We start from the raw sequence: 21,234 nt of genomic DNA on the forward strand, positions 1-21,234 counted from the left end.
TTGGGCTGCCTGGCTTTCATCTTCTTTTCTTCACAAAAGCAGTAGAGAAGAATGAGCGCAAGTGATAGGGATGTAACATAAAGAGCTGAAAGAAAGGAATGTTTAAAAATGTCTCTTTTTTGCTTGTGAAAGGTCTTGATGCAGAGGGTGGAGAAGCACTGTATAAATTCATAACCACTCAGAGTGATGCAACAGCTGCAACAATGCAAAGTAACGTCTGGTGCAGCACTTTGACTTTATTGTGGTATTTTGATGCAAATTTTACTTCTGTTTGTGTCTCCAGAGCTGTAAAGTGAGACACAGTCTATCTACTACACGAGGTCTGAACTGCTGCTCGGGTGTACATCCGTCACATTTCACAAGTGTTACAAAACTCTTAACTTTGAACACCCCTCAACTCTGTGCTGCTAATGTACCCACTGTTAGCAAGAACAAAAGGAGCTTTATTCTTGAGGTCCATCATGTGAGTGGCATTTGAATTATTTGTTGAAATTAACACCTAAGTCAAAGCTTAACTGGGCAACTTCATGCTTCTGCAGCCCAAACAGGGCAACTGTGTGACAAAAGTGTGAATTACTAGGAGTTTTAAAGGGCTTCATTACACAGAAATCATGCTTATATTATAGAAATAACTGTCACACTCCTCGGACATAAATTATGTCTCTTTAGTGGTTAGTAATGCATGGAGATGTTGGTGTTTTGGCTGTAGCTTCAAGTGCTCAGTCAGTCACTGTGAAGTTGAGCTTTCTCTCTCACTGCCGGTAAAGAGACAGTGTTGTGGTTTACTTTTGCCAATAAAGGCGAAGTCTGATAGCAGATGTTAATTTGAGCAAATAGAGTGTGTTTTAGGTGATGACATAATCTTTTTGTTACAGTCACAATTGATGCTGATTTATTGTCACTTTATACTTTAAAGAAAATGCACAGGAATTAGATTTGGTGACACTAACGCAGATAATAACGTTGAGAATACAAACACTAAGATCTCAAGTGCTGTCTGAGTGGAGGAACATCAAGGTGTTGCATTTACTGAAAAGAATAATGTAGGACAAACAGTTGAACATGCAGTACAGGTAGTATTTACACATTGACACGCATTGTGGCATGCTGCAGGTTGCGGTCACATCAAGTTGAACAGTGCATGAAATGCACCCAAGTAGAAAGGCAAGATGTAATCGCAAAATAACATTTGCGGACTGCTGTATTGCAGAAATGGAGTGTACTGAATGTTAGAATGTCTTTGCGATAAATCACACTAATGCCCCCATACAGTGAGGCTTTAATATAATGTTACATTAAATGTTCCTCTCAGTCCACAAGGTCAAAATCCTGCTACTGCAAGGACTTTTCTTGCCGAGAGTATTGTGAGGTTTGCATCACTCGTCAGATCAGACAACAGTTAGATTGGTCACGATCAGACTTGGTAACATTGTCTTGTCGGGAAAACCTGCGAACACAACTACACAGCCTTAAGTAACACTGCAGCACAGTGTGCGTCGAACAGAGCGCCTGCCCTCTGGACGTCGAGCCAGACAATCCCTGGAGTTGTGTATTCCTGTAGTTTGCATTTGTATTTTGAGTGTGTGACTTTCTCCTCTCTGTTTCTCTTCCTCCACTGAAGCTCTGAGCACGTATTTTCTCTCGGGTCAATCCCCCTTATTGTTAAGTTACATAACAGCACTTAGCCAAGAAACAATCCAGCAGCGATGGTGGTAAGGCCTGCAGGATAACTGTACTTCCTCTCTGGCACTCCTCTGGCTGAGAGCTCTGCTTAAAGTTGTTGTTGACTTTTCAACCCACTTAGTGGAGTAGACTTTTTTTTTTTTTTCTCTGGAAGTGAAGTGGATCTCCTTCTTACATGAGTCAAGTCTCTGGAATTAATTTATGGAAATGAGGTCATGTATACCACAGCTTTGGGTCCTTGGTATAATGTAGCCCTCAAACTGCTGAGCAGACCATTCTCAGTTGAGACCACCACTGAAGACAGAAGAAAAGTTATGAGTTTGAAACATTTCCAGGTGTCCAGTGGACGATAGCGCTGAATTCTGAGTGAATTTGTAGGTTTGATGGGTACATGAACTTATTAACATTACACCTACAGTAAGTTTTAAACCCAAATAGCACAATTAATGCATAGTTAAGGTTCTGTTTATCAAAAAACATAATGTATTTTTTTAATATCTCGTGCACTGAGGGAAAATCTATCAATATATTCAGTGAATCAATCCACACAAAACATGTAGACCAAAATTATAATAGGTGGACAAAATAATATTAACACTTCACTATAGGGCTCAGTGATGGGGTTGAAATCATCATCCTAATATATATAAGAGCACAGTTTTTATATATAATATGTAAAATCAAATATAAATCATCAAATGATTCCACTGTTATGCACAACAGACAACATGTATAACACATTACAGTTCCACTAAGTGTTAAAAAGATACATTTTGATATTGAATTATTGCCTAGGCCTAATTTATAATGTAATTCAAGATATTACATTACAATAAAACCACTTTAAAATGACTACAGAGCTAAATGAACCCATCTTAGATTCAATTTTCAAACAAATGTTGATCATTTTATTCCCTTCGTTCCATTATTTATTGCATTTACACTGTATATCACATTATTATACACTTTTTATTAGAATTATTTGTGTTTGCAGGCAGCTGTGCACCAGATCAGCCTTCATCTGTTCATTGAGTCAGTTGTGAGTGAAGTGAGGTCTATATCAGGAGAGTTCATAGTAACTAAATGGCCAGATGCACCATGACCTATAGTGTTGCCGCTCTGCAGCACCGAGTCGGAGATGCCCATGCGTGTCTTCTCGCGTCTATTCATAGCCAAGGCGGTGTGACTCCCCCGCCTCTGACTGACTGTTTCCTGCTTTCCCTCTTGCTCAATTACTTCTCCTCTGACTCCCACATGTGGGTCCTCAGCTCTTTGGCAGGAAGCTTACCTTGTGGAGGAGGAAAGCTGAAGCACAGCTGACTGGCGAAGCGAATGTGTTTGGTTAAAGAAAGACATGTAGTGTATTTGTCAGTGTCAGAGAAAGACAGGGGCTCAAAAGCTCGTGTTGACTCGCAGGAGAAATTCAGCACCTGCAGTAGTTGTCGCTTTTAAATTCACTTAGAAGCGGTGCAACACCTCCCCCTTCTGCCCCTTACAGCTGGGAAAATGCCCCAACAGCTGGCCAAATAAAAATTCATCATTCAGCCATTATACTCAGCCTGCCCCACTAAACATAACAGTTATAATTGCTGTTACAGAGTAAATATCAATAGATCATGATATTAATAGTCAAGTGAGAGCCATTCTCAAAGTGCAGCACTCTAGGATTGGGCCCAGAGGCGAATGTGGAAAGAAACAGCAGTAGGGTTATGAATGTGAAAGTGCTGAGAGAGAGAGATACAGTTAAATGTAGGAGGAGGATGGTATCACACTGTACTCATCCTGTTACATGATGTTTTTCTAGTACTTTCCTCTCCCTCCCACCAACACCCATTTTATGTCTTTATTCTGCTGATACAACCTCCTCCTGTCTGCTGACTAACTGACCCACATTCCTCTGTGTGACTTGCTGCCCTTGCAGTGTGTGTGTGTGTGTGTGTGTTTGTGCGCATGTACGCGCAAGCCTACATTTCTGTGTGTCATCTGCCGTGTCTTTTTTTTTTTAATGTGTGTGCGCATTGTGCCTTCCACTGTCTATCTCTGTCTGCCTGCCTTTCCCCCAAAAACTGTGCCGCGTCCCTCAGGCTTCAGCAGGAACCAATTAGAAGATTGCTCTTTAGAGGAGCATCAGTCACTGAACAAAATGATTGGTAAAACGCCTCATTTACTCACTCAGTCTGTGTTTGTCTGCTTCTTTTTTTTTTTTTTTTTTTTCTCTGCGCTCCACTCAGTTTGGGGACTTTGGTTCCAGAAGTGACATTTCTCCATTTAATCAAATAATAAATGGTGCTCTCTGAGATGAGGGTCCCTCTTGTGGAGAGTCGACTCTCTGCAAGGCAAATTTCTAATTTTGCAAGGCAGTTTCTATGACTCTGCCAAGGTTTTGGGACAGAGACAACTGTGCAAGATTGCTGTCAGATAACAATTCCTGTGTGTCTTGTGATGCACTTCTCAAGAAGTCAGGAAGTCACGACGAATATGTGTTAACTCGTGCAACAAGAGTTAATAATAGTTAAGACTGAAGAACCGCAAACGTATTCAGCCTCTACATGAGCATGGAGTTGAGATATTTTCTGTTAAAGCCACAAGTCAGTCGACTTCTTAGTAGATTTAAAGCAAAACACAAAATTTAGCTAAAAGTTACCCAACACTGTAACCACTAACTGTTCATTTTATTGTTTTTTTTTTTTTCATTTTGCACACCGACTTGTTTTTAATTGGCATAACATACTGTTCTTGTTTTCATGTTGTAAGTGATGTCCAGCTGTGCATAATTTAGTATTACGTGTCATGTACTAAATTGTGTGTTTTAATGATGATCTGCCAAGGGACTGCGGCACAAAAACTTGCAAATTTATGCAGCCTCTGTGTTTAAAATTGCACATAGTCCCTCACAAATAAAATGAAATAAAACCAAATCAACTTGCTAAAAATGTTTTTTTTTGCCTCTGTGTCTCTGCTTTTTTTTCATTCCAGGTGTAAAACATCAGCCAGCTAACACCCAGAGGATTGGAGAATTTGAGATTTTAAGGTGGAGAGGTGGATAGAAAGTCAAGAGAGGAGAGAGAGCATTTCAAACTGAGACAGGATGGCTCTGGCCGACAAACACAAAGTGAAACGCCAGCGACTGGACAGGATCTGCGAGGGTGAGACAGACTCCTTTACTCTTCTTCTCTGTATCCTCTCGTTTCTTTCTCATCTTCTGTAGTTTTATGCACAGCACTGTGTGGATTTGAGATGCTGGCTCCACATTTGCATGTCACAGGAAACTGATTATTTATTTTAAGGGATGCTTGTGTCTTTGTGTATGCGTGACTGCAAGTTTCGAGTGTGTGCGTATTAGTTCCGCAGGTTTATGTTGTAATCACAAAAAAAAAAAAAAAAAAAAAGATTCACTCCACTGTTATATGGAAATGAAGTTTCCACCGGTATTTAAGCTTTTCAGGCGGCTGCTACAAATTCAGTGAAAAGCCGGTGGGATCATTTGTATAAGTGTGTGTGTCAAAACGGAGCCTTGGGACCAGCCGAGGCTCGAAACTTCTACTTTGAAGGCTGTCGAGGAGAGAGAGAGAGAGTTGAGGGGTGGGGGGGTTGAGGAAAGTGTGTGTGTGTGTGTGTGTGTGGTGAAGTGGAGGTTGGGTTGATGGCTGAATGAGGCTCGAGTTCGATGTTTCCAGATTTGCTGGAGAGATGAAGTAGGGAATTTGTAATAAAGTGAAGCACTCCTCAGAGGCCTGGGATTGATTATAGTGGGCAGTGGGATTGATTTGTGTGCATATGTGCATTTATGTGTGTGTTTAAGAACGAGAGAAAGACAAAGCAAGAGATTTTCCTTTCGGTTTTTTTTCTCCTCACTTATTCCTCAACTTAACCGCTAACGGGAGCCAATGAATGTCAGAATGTTTATTTTGTGAGTGTATGCATGTCCAGAGTCTTACTCACCCTTCGCTCATATACCAGTAATACATCTACTATGCTGTATAGTGAAAAATTAGTCATTCGTGTTCCTGTTTTTGTAATGTGTATAGCCGCTACTTGCTTCCTGCTCTTCATCTCCCAGCTCCCATGAAGTTTGACCTAAAATATACATAATTATAAAGGGGTCATGCTTCAAACAAAGTGCTTGTTGGATGGCAGCATCCGATACGCCTCCGCCACACCTTTCCGACGTTGGAATTGGAGTGGCTTTGTCCGACAGGTTTTCTATCTTTTCGACAATCTGACAAGCAACACCCACTTCACAGACAAAGAAAGGATGTAGGATTTTAACTTCTCTTTTTTTAAATTCTTCATATAACTACAGTTGTCAGTTTTTGTCTGTGCAAACAAGTGCAACACCGTGAATAAGTTTAAGGAGAGACTGTCCAAAAAGGGTGTACATAATTGTCTCCCTTCTCTATGACTTGCAGGCTTTTCAACCCGCCTGACCGTTCAGAACAGCTAGAAACACTTTGGACTGCCGTCAGACATCGGCCAACGCTGTTTGTCCCTCTCTCCATTCTCAAAACCCGTCACTCGATTGGTCTCAGTCTGGCAAACTAGTGATGTTTAACCTCAGACGGTCTGGGGCTCATGGGGAATGGTGTTTGTTAAGGACAGCTGGAAACAGAAATATTGAATTAACAATGATTTTACATAGCTTTTTATCATTCCTGTCCAGTTAAAAAGAGTGAGCACGGCATACCGCTGATGAAGGTTTTGCGTTTTCACAAACGTCAATGTGAATTTGAATTAGGTTGTTTTACTTCTGGACCTCAAAGTTCCAGTTTCAATAAGAGAAACCATAGGGTTTCCTTAGTAACATGCAATTATTCCATACTAAAACTCAAAAGAGTATCGAGTATCAACATACTTTCTTCATTTCTAAGGAAAATCCAATCAAGATTTAGAAACACAATATAACAGATTACTAAATGAAGCAACGATGCTGTCTGTTTCCACCCTCAGAATGAGAGCCACATGTGGCATCACAAACCTCTCCAAACCACCAACCCCGCTCGCTTGGAAACACTTTTTCCCCTCTTTTCACACAAGAAGAATGACTGAGTGTTGACTAAGGAGGCAATATGCTAAATGTCATACAATAACATTTTCTGATCTGCCCCCGTCGTCCCACAGACAGCTTGAGCAGTGTCCGTATCTCCTCCGCTCGTCGACAATGAAATAATTCTACCAAAGACGAAGGGGGATTTTTTTTTTTTTTTTTCTGGTATAGTTAGTTACCACCACTGCTCTTAAAAAAAGATGTGTAGAAGACAGTGATTCACATCGAGGAAGTTAAAAGATCAGAGGGTGGTGAATCACTCAGTTTTCACGGTAGCGTTAAATCTGCTCAACCATATAAAAAGGGTATTTCAAAACCAGAGGCATGGGGTGTTCTGCACCATAATGTCAAAGCCACCCACTATTATCTATAAACAGAGTGCTGGGACTGAGGCGTGAAATAGAAATCAAAGTTCATATAATGTGTATTGACAAAAACAAGAATGTTATGGAGTAATTGTGATTGTGTCGCTGTCGTGGGTTGTACCGAAAAGAGACGGCGAGAGAGAGAGAGAAGCCTCCCTGATCTCAATTTATCTTCAGAGGATAATTGTGTCAATCCAATACTTGTTTCACAGCGGAGTGCATTGATTAGATCTTTACTCATTGTGATGAGTGGCTAACTGAGCCGCGCCTGTGGCCTAAATCGAATTTGAAATGGCTGAACAAGTGTGGCTGTTTACTCTCATCAAAAGTAGTCACAGTGCAGGAATGTAGATTTTACCGGAACGGTGAATGTTTTACCACTGAGGATGTCTGATGCTCTGATGTGATTCACTTTCCTTTTTGCTTTCATGTTGAATTTTTGTGGGTTTTCAAGTCAGGCATGCCAAGGTCAAAACCAGGGCTACGACTCTTGTGTGTGTGTCAGTTATTTTTTTTTAATCTATTAATTGTTTTGTCTACAAAATGTCAGAAAAAGGGGAAAAATACTCATCACAGTTTCATGTTTTGTTTGCATAAGACAGATATAGCAGCCAATCTTCACATTTGAAAAGCTGGAAACAAAGAATGTTTGTCTTATTTGCTTTATAAATTATTTTTGATAGTTGATTGATAATATAATAATATAATATTTCCCAGAAAATTGTTTAGCCGAGGCGATGAGTCACATCGTGACATGTCAAGTCTGAATTTAGATAGTAGATGACAGCCACTCTTACTAAATATGTGGTATTTGTGAAACGGCACCTTTGCTCTTTTTCCCTAAAGGTTAATGTTTTACCTTATAAAAGTGTATAGAGCAGCAACCATTAGTCAATTAATTCAACTATTTTGATAATGGTATAATCATTTTAGTCATTTTTTAAACAAAACATCTACTGGTTTCAGCTTCTCAGAATGTAATTGCAGCCTTAAAAGTTTATTCATGTTTTTATGATAATAAGGTTTCTTTCAGGCTAATTGGATTTGCTCTACTATAAAACCTAAAAATTATTTTATGTCAATTGATTTAATTAATCAACTAATTGTTTCAGCTCTTGCCAAAAAAACACAAAGATGTTGTTTGAATGGAAAACACATCATCAGCTTTAATTGATTTGTACAAATCACTACACTTATTTCTCTATCAAGCCTAACAACATTGTTTAGTGTAGATATCAGCTTTCAAAATGTATGTGATACAACTGTTCCTTCTGTTGTGGGTTTGATAAAGTGCCAAGAAGAGTGTAACTGCAATAAGGGAACTGTGGCAAACATCTGTTGTGAGCATCAGTTCCCCTACTCTCTCATTCCCCCTTTCTCTTTCACTCTCCCTCTCTCTCTGTGTCTCCTTCTGTCCGCTCCATCTGTGTACCCAGCATGCATTGGCTTGGGCAGCAGCGCAAGTCGTTGCCATTGCCGTTTAGCCAGAGCTAACTGACTGATCCGGGCAGGGATAGGACGTGAGCATCGCTGCGACCTGAACTAGGTCGCGGTGACAGCATGTTCCTGAACGTTGATTTACAAGTTGTAAATCTGTGCTTGGACACAAACACCACAAGGTGGGGTAGTGGAATTTGTCATTGCGACTCCAAGTGTTTTAGTTGGCAGTTGAATAAATATGTTAATGCTTGATAATGCATCTTGTTTTGTCATGTGTACAACAGACGGGGATGTTTAAAAAGTGAACAGTAAATAATGCAGCCAGTCAAGCTAAAATACCATAAAATTTAGCCTGTGAATTATTCATATTCTCACATTTAACAGACCTGCAAGCTTCTCTGTAACAAAACGCTTCATATTAAACAGGGAGGACAACCAGGAGGCTGTGGAGGAAAAGGGAGAGGGGGGGGTGTCCTGATGTCATCCTCCCCTGAAGGGGTGCGGGGGGGGGGGGCTTCGTATCCTGAGCTTTTCAGTACAGACTGAGGGCTCTGCTGCATCCACCTCTCTACTTTCATCCCCCCACCCCCCGCCCCCCCAGCCCTCCCCACACTCTCTGGCATCCAACTCTGGTATGAAGTCATCGGAGCGGCCTCTGGGTCTGACCCCCCCCCTCGGGCTTGTTCCAGGCTCCTCACCAAAACCCACGACCCCTTTATGGGCTTTGTGGAGCGACAGGGAGGGGCATGGAGAACTGAGGGGGGGGGGGGGGGGGGGGGGGAGCAGATAGAAAAGGGTACACAATATTGTCTTTGGAGGGAAATTTTTATTATCATTTGTCGCAAAGTGACATGTACGATTGTGCTATCATCACGAGACAGCCTTTTTTTTATGGTATGTTTTTCTTCTTCTTGTGCCTACAGTAGTGTCTTTTGCCTTTTGTTTGAGCTGGCATCTTAGCAGTTGTTGAAACTCAGAGATGAGTTTCTGGAAAAATCTCATTTCAAAATGACCTCCTCAGCTACAACACTAAGTATTATAATGACCTGTGGCTTCTCTGGATCTGGCTGGAGACCGAATGAAGGATGGTTATGGGGAGGTAGGGTGAAGGGATGCACCCAAAGGAGATGGGTTATGGGTAGACGGGTCTCATAGCCGACATTCTGGAGAGTTTGTGGGATTTCGCTGCTGGATGTATGCCCGGCAACTGAAAAAAAAAAAAGCGTGTCAATTCATAATGTTACACAAACCAAGTATATGATTGTCATTTAGATAAGTACCAGCTTCATTGCCATCGACCTCCATTTTACAGTCCATTTATTCCCTATGGAGATGCTTTCAGAGACAAATAATCCCACTGGAATCACATACAAGGCAGCCGCGTACATAATGTCTGTTAAGTGTGCATTACAATTCATCTGACAGCATTATTCTTTGCAGTCGTACTGGCATTGTAATCCCATTTCCAGTTAGTGCCTCCTGCCCCACGCTCATGCATAAGTCAATTTGTGTTTAACATTCAAATCATGCCTTTGGTACGTGACGTGTCACAGTATAGGAGACAGTTGTTTTTATTTCTCCTGCAGTGCAATATTCACTTTGAGTTAGTGTGTCATTTTTATTCATGTATGCATGTCAGGCCAAGGCTAAGGCTTTAGCGGCGGTTTGCGTGCATGGATGAAAAGGGACATTAACGAAGCACCGCGGCCGCCGCTGTTTCTGCTACACGTCAGAAGACGAGCAGAACAGGGTCAAAAGGCTGAGTGGGGATCCAGGATCGTGCAAGCGAAACGTATATGTGTGTGTGTGTGTGCGAGTGGGTGGATAGATGGGAGGATTGAATGTGAGTGACAGTAAATTTCCAGATGGGCTCGTCGCATGTGAACTTTTCTGTTCCAACATTTGGTAAATATAAGCATGCACACAGTTAGGACATGCACCAATGAGTGCACACATGCATGCTCGCTCACATACGCATAAAGTGAAGCACCTCTGGTTCTCCTTGGTTCTCCTGCTGGTTTAGCTGCATTATTAATGTGGATGTATGGACTAAGAGGGCTGACAGGTAGATGTGAAGTTTTTATTAAACAATGGCAAGCATCCTGTGTGACAGATTAGCGACACTTTTACATCTTGTTACTTGCTGCTTAATGCAATTTTTTTCTTGCACTTAGAGATTGAAGTACACTATACGAGGCTGTAGTAATCAGTAGCATTTTCTGAAATCTATTAGAAGTTAAAAGCAGTACATTATTGCACATCCTTTCTAAAGGTTCATTTACTAGACGTTCTATATGTTTTAGTCGTTTAATTTTTCACAAGTCAAGTCTTTTTCAATGTAAGGTCTTTATAAGCTTCTGCTGGGGTGGTATTATATTTGTTCTAAAATCCCCAGCTTAATTCCTAAATCCCTCTGTTACAGTGAATCTGGCATTTGTGTGCACAGTCTTGCAAGTATGGCAAATGGAGGGACATTAGAATTTGAAAGTCAAACATTGTTCAGTTTGAGACAAACAGAACTCTGTGATTTACTTTCCTGTCAGGATTAGATCTGCAAACCCTGAGTACACACCTCTGCCCCCGTCTCTCTGTTTGAGGTTGACTTTATGGGGATGTGTGATCTGCTGTACTGAGAGCCAGAGCCTCTCGAGAGCTGGGCTAGAAGAAGCAATGAGAGGAGTGGATGAAGTTGGGGAAGGAAACCAGGGGATCACATATACTCTATAGGCTGTCGCCCTTGACATGGATGTGCATATGTAGTTTGTGTGTGCATTGGCAAAAAGCTCTGAACATTTCCTCCTAAATCTAAGCAGCTTCTGTCAAGCCTCAAAAAGAGACCTTGCAACAATATATGTAGAGAAGCTTTTAGATAGAGAATGATATACATGAAGTCTGACTTAAAATGAATGATAATATCATTAATTGTTAGTTTCTATGTCGCATAAGTTCAAAATAAGACTGGAAGAGTGTGCCTTTAGGTGATGAATGACACTCATACTTGAAATGACTATAAAACTTGATTGACTTTATAAAAAGCAAAACCCCGACTGTTTTAATAAAATCAAAATGGGTTTCAAATGTAATTTTTTCCCCCCAACTTACAGCTTTGATTTAATAATTCATCTTTACAATTGGGTTTAAATCTCTGTGACAGCTTGTCCTCCTCTCCTTCCCATTTTAATTTCCTTTTACATCAGGCTGAATAATGTTCCTCTGACCTTACCAAAAAAAAAAAAAAGTTCTCAGTCATCTCCACAATTGGTTTTGGAGCCACTGTCGTCAGCTTTTTCCTGTCATTTTATGCAAACAGTAGAGTACTCCCGCTTCCTCTCTGATCTCTTCCTACTCTAATTAAACAACTGTGATTAAACAAGATATTAGTGCCACAACTGACATGCTTGCACAAGATATGTGGGAACTTTTCCCAATACGCTGATGTTAACAGAAACTTTCGTCACAGTCTAAAATATGTATCGCTACTCCTCGTTATGGTTAGTCCTGAGATTAGATCTGGATGGAAATGGACACTTCCTCACCTTACATCTGTTTTCATGCATTAATAAACAGGGATCCTCTGCAGAAGAGATCAGGTTTCAGCTACAGTGACATGAGTCACGCAGGCAGCTAGGTAGGTAGGCAGGTACACCCCTCAGTCATATATTGAACATTGGCATGGTTAATTGAAATGATAAAAATATACCATTAATTATGTCTTCATACATGGCTCATGGCTCATGGCCAAGGTGTAATGTAGAAAATGCTGCAGCAGGATGGCTAATGGCTTTTCACACAATGGCATATTTGAATGAAGTGGAATGAGCTCCTGTTGTGTTTCAGCTCGATAAGCATGGTGTTTTTGCAAGGCAAAGGTTGTAGGTGCTTTGGATTAACTGTGGTTACAAAAAGAACCCTCCCCCCCCCCGTCCACACACGCACACACACACACACACCGCACTCCCCCAGTGTTTTACTTTTCTATGTGAAGGGCCAAATCCAGATTACAGAGCCTCTCTAAGTGAAGGAGATCAGAGGAGCTTTGGGAATGAGGGGGAAGGTGCTGTAATTTGCTAACACAAAGATGCATATGGTTAGAAAACACGTAGGAATGTAAATGACCAAATACATTTACAAAGTTATCTTTTTACTGTGTAAGTCAGACAGTAATGGTGATAAAGTAAATCTATACTATAATGTGGCAAATAGGACAAACATTGCAGGTTTCTTTAGTCATGCTTTCTTCAGTCTCCTTGCAGCCTGTCCCTCTTAATTTCAATGTCATCCAGTTAATATATAGACAGCAGGTCTGACTGATCTCAAATCAAGGAGACTCGGGCAATGATAGCGAGCGCTGCATCAAGGCATCAAGGACATTTTAGAGCAAGTTGGGCAGCAGTTGCGTGGTGGCTCTGCCGCTAGCATGGGGCCTGGAGGATTAGTGTCCAATCAGAGTGGATTTGATGTTTACTGACAGCACATGGGACTTAGCTGAGAGAACTGTATTTCAGTTGTATTCAATGAAGCTGCACGCCTTGCTTGGCCTCCCCTCCCCGCGCGGTGAATCTGGCAAACACTGAAACCTGTTGACGACACCACATCAGCAGCCTCAGGTAGGTGACTCTTCAGGCGGAGGGTGAGGGTTTCGGGGCTGGACTCTTAATCATTGGCATCATCATCACCATCATTATCATCATCAGCAGCAGCATCACCAGATATGCTTTTATCTGGTTCACATGACGTCACAGTGGGAAGTGGAATTAAACAGGCTTTATTTAGATATAATCCCTCATAGCAATCGGCAGAGTGAGTAAAATGTCCCAGAGAAGGGAGAGATAAACCCTATTGGATTAGTACAAGCCCCTGCCCATCCCAACCTCTAACCCAACCTATCTCGTCCTTTCTTTTTTTTTCTTTCTTTTTTTTTTTTTTTTAATGTTTGGTGGCCATCTCAAGCATGCACCCTGTTACCTTGTCTTCCATGGAGTAGTTTTGCTACCTCTGCTGTGTACAGTGTTTGTGTGGTTTGGGGTGATGTGTTTGTGTGTGGTGTTCTCTTTCCTCGCGCACAACAAGCCAGCATGACCAGAGATTAATTATTCAAGGACTGCCAGCCAAAGGGGGAGTCACCTGATAGTACGGACTTACAATATTACAACCTGATATCAGGTGAAACGGTAGACCCTGCTTCATCTTCTTTTCTGCTTGCTCTCCACTCTCTCTGTTCCGTTTTTTGATGCTGTACACGAGGACTTGAAAGAGAACATTCACAAACACTGCTACAAGTGGAATATTTTTCCTGTTTTGTGTTTGTTTTCCTCTGTTAACGCCGTCTGTTTTTTTTTTTTCTTTTTTGCCAATGCTTGTCACTAACAAACAGTTGAGTCTCGGACGCTCCCACAGTTGGGACACATTAGGGGGGAATGAGGGTCAGTGGGACAAGACTGAGAGTGTTTACGAGCAGCAGGCAAGAGTAGCGGGCCGGCGGAGCTCTCTGTCATACGGAGAGGGAGGAGGGTGGTACGAGCCTCCACCAGGGGTGCGCCCCCCTGACCTGGATTTGAAACGGGACCCGTATTCTTACCAAGACTCTCTGTACGGACAGGTTTACGCAGAGCGACACGACCCACGGGGGCTCAGGAAGGGTTCTGTGCCAGATCTTAACCACTACGAACGAGCATCCATGGCTCACAGAGGTTCCATTCCACATCAGGATTATTATTCCCATGACCCGGCCATGACTCCTCGACCACCTGAGGGCTTTTACCGGCCAGACCACCAGCCTGCGCCGCCTCACCCTCATCCACTCAGTAGGTCAAGCTCTCATTTTGGGATGGCACCTGGGGCTCGGGCTGCGTGGGAGCAAGGTCAAGGAGGGAGAGCAGGACCTCAAGCCCCTTCATCGCCTCTACCTCCTCCTCCCCCGCCTCCAACTGCTCATGAGTTGAATCGGGCTTATAGGGAACCTGGTGTTGTAACTGCTGCCAAGATGATGCCAGATGGCCAACAGCGCATACCGTCCCGAGACCCATCTCCTGCTCACTATGGCATGGAGCATGCGTCTCCTCGGTATGCCAGCGAGCCTCCACCTCTGACAGGTCAAACGGTCTATTCTGATGTTAATGGTCGCCCATTGGATCCGCAGCAACAGGCTGCTACCTGTCTAGTGGTAGATCCTGCCAGTCAGGGTATGATTATGAGGCAAGAGACAGCCTCACCCTACACCATCCAACAACAGCAGCAATTACAACAACAGCAACAAATACAGCAACAACAATTACAACAGCAACAAATACAACAGCAACAAATACAACAGCAACAACTCCAACAGCAACAATTACAGCAACAGCAACTTCAGCAACAACAAATACAGCAGCAACAGTTACAACAACAACAACAACTCCAACAGCAGCAGCAACTTCAACAGGAACAGTTGCAGCAGCATCTGCAACAGCAGCAATCCCTGCCGCCTCCATCCACAATGCCCGTCCCTGACCCAACTCTTGCTATTGCGGGTCAACTTCCTCCTCCACCTGTCCCAGCGCAGACCTCAGCAGTTGCCCCTATTGCACCTGCCCCTGTACAGGCAGCCCCATCTCCGGCCCCTCCTCCCCCAGTCACTCCACTTCCTGCCCCTCTTCCTGCTGCCCCTCCTACTGCCCCACAGACGCCTTTACCCGTGGACCCCAAGAAGACAGTTGATCCAGAGTTCCTTGCCCTGCTGCGAAATGATGGCCTCTCAGAGAGCACTATCTCCTCACTTATCCAGCAGGGGTTTGACTCCACTAGCATGTTGGCTGTCATGGAGGAGAATGATGTTCGCACGGTTGCCCCAAACCTTGGCCAGGCTCGTGTACTGTCTCGCTTGGTCCACAACTGCAAGCGGCCGGTTGATTCTCTGCCACCCCCTTCCCAGCCTCAGACACCCATGCGAGGCCGGTCTAATAGCTTTAGCCATCGCTCGGACATCTACCACCACCAGCAGCACCACCATCAACCGCACCCTCCACAGGCTTTGACTGTGGACCCCCAACTGATGCCCCCACAGACCCCTGGGGCCATGCAGACCATTTCACCAAGGATAGGAGATGTAATGGGTAGGAGGCCAAGCAGTGCCCCCTCTCAGCACCTCCTGGAAGCCTCTGGAGGCTACCCAGGCCAACCACCTCGCTCTCCAGGGCCATATGCAGGAGCCATGATGCCTGTTCAATCAAGACCCATGTCTGCTTACTCCTCTGGGATGACAATGCCGGGGATACCCATGCAGGGTATGCAGATGATGCCACATCAGATGACCGGGTCAATGCCTGTCATACCCGGGTCTATTCACTCCATGCCAGGTATGCCACAGCAGATGCCTGTGTCCATGCCAGCTTTACCGCAGCCACCACAGCAGGTACCGAAAGCATACTCTACCAATTACACAGTGCCCATGGAGCTGATGAAGAGGGACAGGAACTTACTGCCATTATCACCCATGCACAGCCCTCATCCCAGTCCTCAGCTGATGCGTAAGGGTGGGGGACCTGCACCAGACAATTCCCTTGTTCCTGTTGGAGCACCTGTTCAAGGCCAAGGTGCCCTAGTTGCTAACCAGAAGCTAAGTCGACGCACAGGTCCACCAGTCATCGTGTCCACTATGGCTTCTCCAGATACAAGTAAATCCTTTTTTTTTTCTCCTTCCATCCGTATCGTCTGCTATTTGTCTGATTTCTTGATGCAGTTAGGTCTTGCTTTCCCCTGGCTGTTTCACATGTTTTTGAAAGATAAGGAAATGTCTTATCTTTGTAAGAGTCCTGCATTTTTTGCATAGTTTATGTTCAACACCATTTCTCATTGCTCTCACTGCTTTGAAAAGCTCCACAAAGCATGATTGCCGCATTGTTAAGAATCATGTTTTCAGTATTTGTTTGGCATTTCTGAGAGCCATTCAGTACGGTGATAGCAGCAACTTGAGTATTAGGTTGCAGTCATTTCTCTTAAAAAGTAAGTACTATAAATCTATTTTCATTCTCCCATCGTGATGAATCATCGGTATGTGAATACCATCTCTGTCAAATAAGTGGAGTGCTGTGTATTCTGGTTTGTGCAGCCATTATTCAACTGAGGGCTGTGTGATATCAATTTAGCAGAGTGCGATTACTGGTGTGTGATGCTTGACCTTAAGAAAATCCAAACACAATGAGAATGTTAATAGAACATTTTTTGAATCATTTTATCTTTCTGGTCAGTGTTTTCATTTGTTTGCTGTCCTGTGTTTGGTCTCATTACATCAACAACAGATAAATGATATCTATTTTCTTCTTATCTAAGCCAGTGGCATGAAATCTAAATGTTGCTGCCTATCTCTATCTCAGAACTGTTGTCAGGATTATGAATTAATGCTGTAAAAAGATAACTTTTGCATAGACATTCTGGCAATCTATCCGCTGTCCTACTTTTGGTTTCTGCATTTGCCGTGATCCTAAAATGATACTTACATTCCCTGCTTTCTTGTCTGCTTATCTCTGCGAGAGCCAGATTTGTCAGGATTCCTACTTTATGTGAACTCCTTTATTATTTCAGTAATCTCATGCAGTTCTTTTGTCAGAATGACATATCGCTCCATTAAATACAACAGAAAATGGCATTGACGAGGCGCAATATAGAGGATTTGGGTGGAACAGCTGTCAGCACCCTTTCTGATACCTTTTTAAATTTTAACAAGTGTGCACTGTCTTCATGTTACAGTCTGTCAGTCGCTGCATTCATGTGTGAACAGTTCACATTAAGACTTTTCTGACCAGGAAACTCAGATACTGTATTATGTGCAGTAGTTTTAACTGTCTGGGAACATTAGGTGTCCAAGGATGCCTATGTGCTAATTTGCTTCTGCTTTGGCGTGCATCTCTGTACAATATGTGTTATTACGTTTGCTACAGTCTCTTTGCAAAAATTTTTTTTTTCTCATTTAGCTCTTAACAGCTGTATGCGATGCCCTTGGTAAGTAATTGGACCAAAAGCAACAGCACATGCCGCTTTTTAAAATCATATAATCTTCCACAATTATACAGCAGAAAGTTGTGTAATGGTGATTGCAGCATCAGCCATATGTAGCTCTTGTAGATGTGGTATTTTGTAACTGCAGCTGTTTTTGATGAAGTCCCTCTCTGCTCTGCCACGCACCATCTCCCTGCAGCCCCCAAGCCCCTGTTGTTGTGGATGTCTTATTGCATTATGATAATAAGGGTGCATCAGAGTAGGAAAGGCTTTACAGCCACTAGGGCTGCACAGCCTTCCTTCAGTACTGCTTCTGTCAAGGTGCACTACTGACCTGCGTGGAATAGCAATTAGCTATGTGTAGTTCCTCTTGAACAGATTTGCTCACAGGGATCAGACTTTATATTTGAACTGGTCTATGGAGGAGTGGAATTATGTGAAATGTCAAGAAAATATATTTCAGTGACAGTTATATATTTATATGTTCAATCAATGACCAAACCTCCTTGATATTTTACATCCTTATTGTGTAATCAAGTTTATTTAAACAACCATATCAGATTAAGGCTTTATTTCATGTAGCAGTTTTTATGCTGAATTAATCTTCTTTTCACATCCACGGCCAGATAAAAGTATATTTCAGACATTCCGGACAAAAAGCTGATTTCTCCATCAACACCCGCTCATTAGAGGCTGACTAGCGGCATCACTGCACAGATAAAATCGAATTACAGTGCTGATGGCCGATGTGTGATTGTGTCATTTTCTCTGTGCAGGTTGTAATGAGAAGAGAGAGGGGATGTTTAATCCTTCAGATCCTCCATTTCCACTGCTGCACTAATCCACAGATACTCTCATTCTGTACAGTTCAGCCTCCTGGCTTTTCTGTGAGAGCTACTGTACATAGCCAGTAGGTTGAAATTGACTTTAATTGGGGCCAAGGCAAACTGAGAACAAATGATTTAACTGGGCAGGTTTTCTTGTTGTCCGTGGGATTTTCAGGTCTATAAGAACATATATTTAATGAACCCCATGGCTTTTCCTGCTGCTCTTAGCCCAGACGGACACATGCTTTGGAAAGGATTTCTTCAAGTCTGCCACATACATACAGTACATCGCATTGTTAGTACACACAGAGTGAGCAGAGTGGACCTCATTTGCATGTGGCTGACATTTGTTGCTTTAGTAATTTCATCTGTTAATGGACACAGCCGCAAAGCTGCTCTGAAAGCATATTCCTAAATTGTATGTTGCTAGGCAACGTGGGGTTTTTGGTGATATTCGTTGGCAGATTTGCTTCTGGTTAAAGGGTCGGTCCATAGTCAGAAAACACTGCAAATTTACCCCTTACTTTTTTTCTTTTTTTTTGAACAAAATGGCTGGCTGAGCTAATGCATCTAGAAGAAAGTATCATTAATCATATTCAATCACTTCTTTTCATGCGGGATAAGTAATAATTAGGAGGTTTTTCTTTCCTATTTTTTAAAAGGAAACATATGCATTTTAGACCCAACATAATATGATTCAGCCTCTAAGCTAAAATTTAATATTTTTGTCAGGTAGACAAATTATATTGTACAGCAATAACACATTTTGCATTCCTTAAAATCCAATTAGTTATCAGCTTATGACTCCTGATATTCTGACAACCTCACACAATTGATTAGTTACACCAGTGAGTTGCACTCACAACCAGAAAGAGTTCCTCTCTGAATTAATAGCCCATGTGTAAATACAGATGGCATGCCCCCGCCTACTTCAATATATGATGCTTTGTGGAATACCCTTCAGCAAGACCCCGCCTATATATGACTAACGAGGGCTCACTCTCCATCCCCCACACTGGCATAATCACTGTCTATGGCAGAGTGGGATTTCCACTTCTTCACTTCCACCTCACGGAGTGTGTTTGCTCCCGTCCGTGGACTCTGGCCAGGCGACCTGATGCCAGCACAGGTCAGTTCTGCGCTGCGTGACACACTAGCCGCAATTTTCCACTCTTGCTCGGGCCTAGCGTGATGATGGGGGAAGGTTATGGCATATTAGTTCTAGAGATGGCAGATTATGTATTAACGGGGTCCAGGTCAAAGCTACAGGCAGTTGTTACACTGAGTGAGGGATTAAGGAGGAGAGAGAGAGAGGGTGGGTAGGAGACACGGTCCTACTACGGTTAGATGATGATTGCTGGTTGCAGGGTGGGGGAGGGGAAACAGGGCGGTGACAGCTGTCCGTCAACCTTGGACTCACCAGGGAGATGAGGCTAGCTGTCAAATGTTGCATCGAGACTGTGAGGGTCAAACTTTGCCCTTAATCTGGGCTGACAGTCAAAGGTTGTTTTCATTATGCTGCTGGTCATATATATATGTGTGTGTATATATATATCTATATTATAAATATATATTTTTTTGTGGCTCACCAGTTCCGTGACCTTAAGTAACATCAACCATTGGATTAAATTGGGATGTTTTCAGCTCAAAGAGGGATAGTCATACACATTATTTTAATTGTGCCTTTGAACACCTAAAGCCTCTGCTGTTTCAATCTGTGAAATGCCATTTTTTCAACCTTCCTGGAAGTAAAAGTTAGTTTTCTGCATAGGCAATTGCAGGTGAATGGCAGCGGGAGTACTTCCATGGATTGGATGGACTCTTATGGTTGAAACATTAGCACAAAAGATTTGCAACTGTGCTAGAACATGTGGTTCTTTAATTAAAAAAAGAACTCTATAGATACAAGCTTCTGCACATAAAATGGTCTCCCGAGGTGCATTTTGGTAAGAAACATCCAATAACTAAGCCAAAGAATTATGCTTTTTAGAAACATGCAACACCAGTAGTTTAAATCAACAACTTTTTCACTTTCTGGGTCAATTCTGAATTAATTCAGCAAGTTTAATTCAGAGTTTTTGTTCACAATTGTAATGAGGAAGCATTTTTTATTTGCTACAGCACTGATTCACGCCTCTGTCTGGCTCCTACTCCACAGCGATGGTGTCTCATGGGTACTGTAGTATTCAGAGCCATCCGCGATACCCAATTGGTAGTTAGAATATGATTTCTCAAAAGCAAAAACTGATATAATTAAAGTTGATGGCCATAATAAAACATGTAGTATTGTTTAATTATCCTGAAGACTCTCATGTTTCTATGTTGAGGAACATTGAGGATATTATTACCAGCATCTCCTCCCACTCCGCAGCTCTATGCAGCCTGTATGTAGGAGGGTGTGTGTGTGTGTGTGTGTGTGTGTGTGTGTGTGTGTGTATGTGAACTGCTGTTGGCAGGTGGCACTGACAGTGGCGTCTGTTAAGGCACAGAGCAGAGTTCCTCTTTCCACCAGATGTTCCTCTTAATATCAGGCAGTGATTTCCTTTTCACCTAATGAATGAGTAAAGTCTGTGGTCTCAGAGTTTCTCTCCCTCTGCCAGGATTACATCGATACAAACATAGAGTTCTCATTTTCCCCTCACCTCCTTCTCCCCTGCTTGTTCTCTGTGTTTAAATTGATACCAGTCTGCCTTTGTCTTTCTCTGCCCCCACCCCGTCTCCCTTTCATAGAAAATTAATCTTTGTAGGAAATGATTCAGCTATGACACTCTCCTAACTTAAGAGACCGAGGGGGAAAAGAAGTTAGAGGTAATGAGAGAAATATGTTTCTAAACAAACGTCATACCCAGCTCAGCACATTCATTCATGACTGTGGGTTGTGGGTTATAGAGCCCGTCTGCAG

General features: G+C 42.6%; 1 protein-coding gene across 5 annotated transcripts in view; it reads left to right on the forward strand.

Moving 5' to 3' along the window:
- Nucleotides 1-21,234, forward strand: part of ctbp2a (C-terminal binding protein 2a) — a 74,714-nt gene that overhangs the window by 23,197 nt on the left and 30,283 nt on the right. For 3 of the 5 annotated variants that reach the window (XM_044372824.1, XM_044372823.1, XM_044372822.1), the window contains exon 2: nt 4,660-4,829. In XM_044372824.1, coding sequence (XP_044228759.1) covers nt 4,772-4,829 — 58 coding nt within the window. In that variant the 5' untranslated portion in view covers nt 4,660-4,771. Of the gene's footprint in view, nt 1-4,659; nt 4,830-13,494; nt 16,185-21,234 lie in introns of those variants that run through there. The other 2 variants (XM_044372821.1, XM_044372820.1) reach the window with 2 other exon arrangements.

Source organism: Thunnus albacares, chromosome 14 (assembly GCF_914725855.1).
Source record: "Thunnus albacares chromosome 14, fThuAlb1.1, whole genome shotgun sequence".
NCBI lineage: Eukaryota > Metazoa > Chordata > Actinopteri > Scombriformes > Scombridae > Thunnus > Thunnus albacares.